The 8,734-nt window shown below is 36.5% G+C and overlaps 1 gene segment (V, D, J or C); it reads left to right on the top strand.

Annotated features, from left to right (window-relative positions):
* Positions 1 to 7,419: 7,419 nt before the first annotated feature.
* Positions 7,420 to 8,242, top strand: LOC114657207 (T cell receptor alpha variable 3-like). The segment is given in 2 exon segments: positions 7,420 to 7,672; positions 7,844 to 8,242. Coding segments are annotated over 2 exon segments (408 nt in total).
* The last annotated feature ends 492 nt before the right edge of the window (positions 8,243 to 8,734 follow it).

Raw genomic sequence — 8,734 nt, 5'->3', positions numbered from 1 at the left:
TCCTAGGGCTCAGTACCTTATTACTAGGTAGTGTAGTCGGCCTATTTGGCATTAACTTTGTGGGTCACAAAGGAGCAGTTTAAGATGATAAACAATGAAAATTAAAGTATAAAATCAGGAATGCATTCAAAATTTCAATTTAGGGAAAATGAACTAAATGAATTATGCATGAAATACACAAGAAATGCGAAGGTCCAGTCTGTAGATGGAAAATTTATTTGCAGCAAAAAAAAAAAAATGCTGCATATGATTGTTTACTGTGGCAGCAGGAGGAAATTGCCTATTGGTCATTATGGCAAACTGAGTAGTTAGTATCAGGGGGAAAAATGGACCGAGTACAGCAGCTCTGTCACATAATTTAGAAGAATATTGTAGGCCACCACTTTACCGATGTGAAGTTGTGATGCATCTCATGCAGCTCCTGGCCACTTCCTAATGTTCAGTTCTCAGTTGATTTGCACATTAAGGGAAGCAAAACCATCCATTTTCTAAACCCACATAGCCAGAACATTGTCACAAGCAAAATGTGAGCAAACACAAGGCATAAGGTAGGAAAAATCCCTGGACAGGGTGTTAGTCCATCACAGGAAGGAAATCCTTTTAAACAAACACAGAATTCAAGGTTTGTCAGGGAGGCATTTAATCCAAATACAGTATGATTAGTCTGCTTTACGACATATGTATTTTAAAACCCACAAACTGCACACAGTGAAAGTGCCCATTTTGAATGAACCATCTCAGTAAGTAAGCATCTGTCAGTTCGCTGTCTGTTTATCATAAGATAGACAGAGGGGGGGACAGCAGCAAGCCGACAGAGTTTTGAGCCGGTGGCCCACTGTTGGATTGCTGGCAGCTGGCCTCCCACTAGTTATTGGCTCTTTAACAGCTCGTAGCTCATAGAATGCTAGTGGTAACCAACCAGCAGGTTAACATTGTTCCTCTGGTGGCTAGCCGATCCTTATAGATGGTGGCCCTACAGTGGTCCACTGGAAGCATTTCTTAATTGCAACGTCAACAGACAAAATGTTCATTAATCATGGGCTGCTTTATTTCCAGACAAGCAGTCCTGTGCCTAAATTTTAATCTGAAGGTAAACATACACTGAAAAATAACTAAAGACATAATTGGGTCACAGTTTGGTAAATTTCTTTTAATACAAACAACCATAAATTTACGCTGATATATTCCCAATAAAGGGTGATCCCCTTTGGAGAATCACCTTCTAATGTCATCTGGGGGGGTTTGTTTCAGCCATGCAAGACTTTCTGCAAACCATTTGTGACCATTTAATCATTCACTACAATTGTAATTAACAACTGTGTATGACCCACATATAGATATTTTGCAACATACTGACTTATAAAGTGGAGTTATCTTATCTAAGAGATTTCCAGATAAGGGTAATTTATAGCCAGGCACCGTTTCTTTCAAGAAATTAAGTGCTGCTGCGAAGAATTATGGGTATTAAGAAATATTAAAATTGTGCAAGAAATATGGAGATACTGGCTGGAAGTAGTAAAAAAGTTAGTTGACCGTAAAAATCCTGGTCCATATGAAAACCACAAAGAGGCTTAATTTTCATTAAACACACTTCTTTAAATGGTTTGAATTTTGCTATTTCATATCAAGTTGGAGGAAAAAAAGTAAGCCATTTTTCCATCTTGTTAATATGAGAAATGTAAGTTTTGTATGAAACAGAAGCAGTATTATATATGCACATTGTAGTTTGTTTGTTAGCCTCATCGGGACAAGTTTGTTCAGGTAATATTGGAGGTAAGTAGGAGCTTATTAGGGAGTGTGCCAAACAAAAGTGTCACAGTAGTCCATTTGTTAGCCAAATATGAATCATTACATAAAACATTTTATAAAGGCTTGTAACATTTATATTTATTTAAGTGAAGAATATCTGGAAGTCCAGCTAGGCTGTTAAAACCATTTGCATTATTTTATTGCATTTATATATTATTTCTATTCTAGCAACACCATTAGGTGTCTTGTGTGTGTGTTTTTTTTATTTGCATGGGTGCCAGAGTCTTTCATCTTCCTTTGTATAAGTGCAGCCATACATCCTTTGCCTGTTGCTAGTAACATGTTGTATTATTACTTTTTGCCTATATAAGATTACTGCACCCAGAAGAATAATCCAAATATTCGATCACAGATGAACAGAGTTAGTGTAAAAAAAGAGACTGCAATAGAATTAGCTAGTGTTAAAAGCTTTGCATAAAATATTCAGAATATTATTTGGTGGATTTGTGTTTTGGTAAACAATTTGTATAGTTTAATTTGGCCAAGTAGTGTGCTTTTTTTAATTTTCAGTATTATTTTAATAGTGATTTCAAGAACTTTTCTATAGAACAACTGGTATGAATTCAATGAGTATCTTTAATTCCCTCTGAGACACGGTTTATCATAAGGTACTTTTTATAAGTTCTTTTTTTAAAGATGATTAGAATCTTATATACCCTTTGCAGCAATTTCTAATGTAATGAGCCTATCACTTGATTCAGATGCTGCTGGTTCAACTTGTTTGATTTGCAGTCATAGCATGTTTTTATATCATCCATGGCATTTATACTCTATGCTCTGTGACCACTTATGCAACCTGAATTATTCTTCAGTTTCTGAAAATCATGCCTAATTTCCTTTATCAGCCCAATTATTAAGCCATTTAGTTTTGTAACATATTGATATTTCATCATTTACTTTATATAGCTCTTGTGTTATATACAGGTAATATATCCTATCCATTTAGAGATAAAGAAGAGGAAAAATGAATCACTGTTAATTGAAGAGCATAGTAATGTTACTTAATTACTTACTTACCTTGGCTGTGACATTCATGTCTCTGTTGACTCTTCCTATAAAGTCAGTAGACGGATTGGGAGAGCATGGGGGGTGGGGGGTGGGGGGGTTGGGTCATGAGGTCACTGGAAAGGGGTGTGTGGTGCTCCCGATATCTATTCAAAAGGACGAAGGTCAAAGTCTTTAGAGTCCCGGTGCTTCTTATCTTGCTATATGGTTTCAAGACATGGACGCCTATCCAGTGACCTGAGACGAAGACTGGACTTCTTTTGTAGTGTGTTTCTCCGGAAAATCCTTGGGTACCGTTGGTTTGACTTTGTGTCAAATGAGCGGTTGCTCATGGAGTCCTGAATGAGGCACATTACTTTCATTGTGAGGGAGCGTCAGTTATGGCATTACGGCCATGTGGCGCGTTTCCCCAAGGATGATCCAGCTCGTAGGATCCTCATTGTTGGGGACCCGAATGTCTTGACCAGGCCATGGGGTCGCCCACATAACACCTGGCTGCGGCAGATAGAGGGTCAGTTCCAGAGGGTGGGACTGGACCGCGTGTCTGCCTGGATCCCGAGTTGTTTTGTCATGTAGTGGGTGCGGCAATGCATTGTACCAGTGCATGCTCCCCAACTTGACTTGACAGTAATGAATATTTGCTCTTACTAACATAATTGGTACTGTAGCTTCAGGCCTATTAAGGTCTGGATTTCCTTTCTTGGCATCCATCTTCATCAAATTTGGCAGGATTGAGGTGCTAATCGTAACTTTTAGTGCTTGTTTGGAATCCAATACTTTCTCTCTATCAATAAAGGATTGTTTGAAATACCAGAATATATCTATTAATTTTGCAGACATTGAACTATACAAGTGCATTTCAGTCTGTTTCCCTCAAAAAAACTTTCAAATATTTTTTGCATGTTTTTTATTTGTTCAAAGGTAGGGGTGCCCTGAGCCAGTCTCATATGCTAATACTGGACTATTGGCTTTGCGGCTGGTGAAATATTATTGGACAAGAATGGAATCTTGGTTTGGCTGTTCTAATCTGTGTCCAACATCCATGACCTACTGTAAATAAAGAAAGTAAATGAATACAAGCAAACTTTATCCCAACACTTAAAATATCAAATTAGGATTTATATTTGTTTGACCTTATTTGCTTTCGGTTACTGTGAAATTTAAAACTGAGTCAACATCAAGTGGAACTGGAATTAAATTAACTAAATTAAGATCACTGTAGTGTAAAAGGTTGGTGAAACTTCTACACATTTTCCAGCTGGCATACTACTAAGCCATGCTGTTCTCTTTTTCTTTCGCAATGAAAGGCTTCCAGTAATTTGCCATATTTTATTTTAGTGGTTCTCAGCCTGAGATAATTATACAGGGAGTCACAAGGTGATACACGAAGCAGCACCAAAAAATAAAGGTGGTAGCAGGAAGAGCTAATAAAGGTAGGGAGAAAGAACGACAGAAGCTGGCACTTTTGCAGTTACGTCTTGTCCTCTTTAAACTCAGTAGAATTTAAGGATTTATAGTAGTCTCTAAATGTGTGCATTATATTTTTATGGTCAATGATTATGTCTCCGTTTGTGTTGGTAATTGCTGGGATTGCATTCTTCTTCTTCTTGCTTGTGGATTTGTTGAGCTGAAAGCTTATTAGCTTTCTCTCCATGTTCATAGTAATGATGTCTTGATTTTAAAATGAGTTGTTCAGTTTCTTTAGTTGTTAAGAGGTTGAGCTCTAAATGCAGAGCCTGCCTTTTCCTATGAAGAGCCTCACTTGGACACCTGGCATGTTCTTGATCTATTCTAGTAATTTCGTTGGTTAACTTTGATACCTGCTTGGTTTCTAATTTATTTCTGTGGGAAAGATATGAGATAATCTGTCCTCTTAAGAAGGCCTTCAGGGTTTCCCAGAGTATTCCTGCAGAGACCTCTGAGGATACATTTGTCTCTAGAAAAGAACTGATTTGTTTGGATACAAATTCTGTAAAGTTCTCGTCTGCTAATAAAAGTGGGTTAAGACGCCATTTGCGAGATGAGTATGTGGGGCATAATGATTTTATCTCCAAGATCAGAGGGGCATGGTCGGAAATAACAATAGCGTCGTACTTGCAGGATTTAATCGTAGGCAAGAAATGGTTATCTACAAAAAAAATAATCAATTCTTGAGTAGCAATGATGCACTGGTGAGTAGAAGGAATATGTTCAGGAAATGTCCAGGGGTCTGATAGGTTGTGGTCAGTTACAAACTGTGTAATTGTCTTTACAGTGTTAGATGTCATCGCCCCTGTGGCAGGAGACCTATCTAGGTCTGGATTTAAAACACAATTAAAATCCCCAACCATTATAATTTTATAAGTGTTCACATTGGGAATGGATGTAAATACAGTTTGGATGAATTCCCTATCATCCACATTGGGTGCATAAACATTTATCAAAATCACTTTACAATTAAATAAATTGCCAATAACAATCATGTATCTCCCTTCAGGATCAGATACAACATCTGATACTACAAATAAGACTGTTCTATGTATGAGAATTCCCACACCTCTAATTTTTTTTGTAAAGCTGGAATGGAACATTTGGCCAGTCCAGTCTTTAATTGCAGCCGGAACTGATCCTTGCTTAATAAGTGGGTCTCTCTTTAGGTGAGAGAACACTTTCTATCTTTTAAATTTGTGATTCAGGCCTTTAACATTCCAGCTCACAAAATTAACTGTCCCGTCTTGGAGACATTGATTCTGAATTTTTGATGTTATTTTGTAGTCTTAACCAAAAGTGAGACAGCTTTAACCTTAATTTCCAATTTTCCAAGGGGTCATTGCCATGCAGTCTATTGGTACGTTGGTAATTATAATTATAAGGATTAAAAGGATAGATTAGAGATAGCTTACTCTCTTTCTCCTCCTCCCTAGTTCCCTAGCATTTTTGTTATTAGATTAGATTGTTATAATAAAAAATAAGATATGTTTTAGTATTATTACCATCATAGACACTGTTTTGTTGTCTTGCTAAAAATGTTTAATATTAATATAAGAACCAAACATATGAACTGATCCATTGGTTGCATGATGGAGACAGTTTTATCTACTTATGTCTGTATTTTAAAAAACTGCTTCTAAAAATGGCTTGAACAAATTATTTATATATCTACTTAGAAAATTGATGGAGTGGTGACTGTAAGGCTAGGAATCTATACCAGCAATTGGAAGGTTGTTGGTTCAAATTCCGTAAAATGCCAGAAGTTACTAATCCGTTGGGCCCTTTAACAAGGCCCTTAACCTACAATTACTCCTTCCTGGGTATGACGTTAACGTGTATCCAGCCCTACATGCAGGTCCTCCAACATGCAGGGAAAACTTGGGGGTTGGTGGCAGGATTGGCATGCCATCCATTGTAACAAATCCCACACTTTTCCTGTGTGGTGCTGAGTTGTCAACCATTGCACAGCTGCACTCAGGTCCCAATCCGGGTGGTTCGTCATGGGTGAGGCAATGTGCTGTAATCACAAAAATATCTTTATCATAAGAAACGTGCTTCTGCATGTAAGGCATCAGATGTCATTAATATGACCATGACCGCCATGCCAGTTTGTTGTAACTCTGAAAGGAATTTGAAGGTTGAAAGATAATCAAAGTTCTCTTAGTAAATCAGATATACTGCTGTGCTTTGTCATCTTTTTCTTTTGAAATTTTTAGTTAAGTAAACCAGAAAAATTATAAATATTTTTACCAAATTAAGGACAAAATGTAAGTCGATCATCTTGTCATACTGTCATAGAAATGAATGAGTATGTGATAAATGAAAGAGTTAGACATACATTTTAAGGGGGAGCAAGTTTAAAACAGCAAAACAGTGACACATTGGTGGTGAAAATATCTTTCCTTTTTTATGTGTTTCTGCAGAGCTCCACCTATCCTCAGACGGCAAATAAATAAATAAATTAAATAAGTAAATAAATAAGCCACTTTATAAGAATGTCATGTTGACAATCACGTTTAATACACTGCGAAATAAATTAACTAAATGTGGTTAGGATGATACCCATACAGACCCAAAATTGCACGCTATAAATCTTATCTAAAAACAATCTTTCATATGTAGAAAGTAACCAAAGTTGAAGAACAGCAATAGAGAGAGTCTGAAGCATTCTCTTGAATAACAAACGTCTTTTGTGTGCTTTGTTTATAATTAATTTAAACTACTTTGATTTCATTTTGATATTAAAATCTTGTTCTGCTGATCATTGTCAAACAATTCCAATTAATTCCACTGTGATTTGATGTTGTATAACAATAAAATCGGAACATTTTCAAGGGACTGGATATTTTTCATAAATACTGTAAATATATTATAGAAAATGTTTTATAATGACTAATTTAAATCTCTCCAGTAATTTGTTTCATATAAAAACACATTTAATTTTACAAAGCCCAGTACGATTAATCAGCTTAATTGAACTGGGATTTCTGAGAACTGCGTTGCATTTAAGAAGAAAACTGTAAAGTGGCTAACAGTTTTTTTTTGTACTAAAAATAATTAAATGAAATGTATTAGTTTTATGGACTTCATCATGGTAAATCGAATTAAAAACAGGGTTTAGGCATTGTGGCAGGACAGAAATAGTAAGAAGGGTGAAAGGAATAAGGCGAAGATGCTGACGCGGAGTTTGCAAATGCAAGAAAAACTCAAAAGTGCGTGACTTTACGAAAGAGGCATTAGATGGCGCTAAAACAACGCTAGACGTCACATTTTTTACAGGGTGGGACAGTAAAAAGCAATTTTAAAACGCGTTCAGGGGAAACAGTACTGCAGATGGAGAAAAGAATGCATCAGAGAATTCTTGTCTTGACCCTCCTTATTTCTTTAGGTATATCGTGTTTAGAGTTCATCAAGTGAATCTTTTAAACATTGCGTATCAAAATTAGTCTATTTATGTGTATATTAAACATGTAAAATGCGCCGAGTGTAACCAGATGTTCTGTAAGATTGATAACATTATAGTATATTTATTTGTTTGTTTGTTTTCTCTGTCCTTTAGGACATGGCATTGAAGACCGTGTTTGGCAACCTGAAAGTACAGTGCAGGTTCTTCAAAAACAAGAGGCTGAAATCAAGTGCAACTTTGAAGCAAGAGATACTGCTAATGCTTACTTCTTCTGGTATATTCAGACACCAAACGGCGCTCCTCGGCATTTAATGACAAGGACACCTACTTACAGCATCAATGAAGAAGGTTTCAAAGAAAGATTTAATGCAACACTCAACCGGGAGAACAAAACAGTCCACCTGAAAATTTCATCTTCTAAGCTGTCCGACTCTGCAATTTATTTCTGCGCATTGCGGCCCACAGTAAGGGAAAGGAAGCCGAGAACATTACACAAACTCATGTGACAGAAAAACTGTCATATAAATAACAACTTTTAAGTCCAAATTTTGACCCGACATTTGAAACAGTTTTGTGTACAAAATATATGGCGTTTCATTGTACTGAAGAATTGCTATCGAACGTCAGTTACAAACAAGAATTGCTTTGCTGGAAAAATGTTGATAAAGGACATTTAATTTTAAAAATCTTTAAAAATATTTTATTGTTATAAAATATCTCACAGATGAATTGTTAAAACATTACTGTTACAATGGGAAGGGTAATCGTTGGAAAACCCTGCTCTTTGGGTGGGATGACTCCAGGCACAGTTTTGGACTTGTAACAAAAACTTGTCTGACAGGAAGAGACCCAAAGCTTGCAGAGTGTCCAGTTTCTGAATTTGTCCCCTTGCCATACACTGGAATGGTTTGCAACTGAATGTAATGTGGGATGGAAATTAATGCCTCCAAATCTGAAAATTTTCCAGAAAAGTGTGGCTTGCAGTTTTTGCAAGTTAGTGAATAAGTTTAATATTTTTTGAAGGAAAGCGAAACAGTAGTCCTA

The sequence above is a fragment of the Erpetoichthys calabaricus genome, chromosome 9 (genome assembly GCF_900747795.2).
Source record: "Erpetoichthys calabaricus chromosome 9, fErpCal1.3, whole genome shotgun sequence".
Classification (NCBI taxonomy): domain Eukaryota; kingdom Metazoa; phylum Chordata; class Cladistia; order Polypteriformes; family Polypteridae; genus Erpetoichthys; species Erpetoichthys calabaricus.
This window is presented reverse-complemented; position numbering and strand designations above follow the sequence as displayed.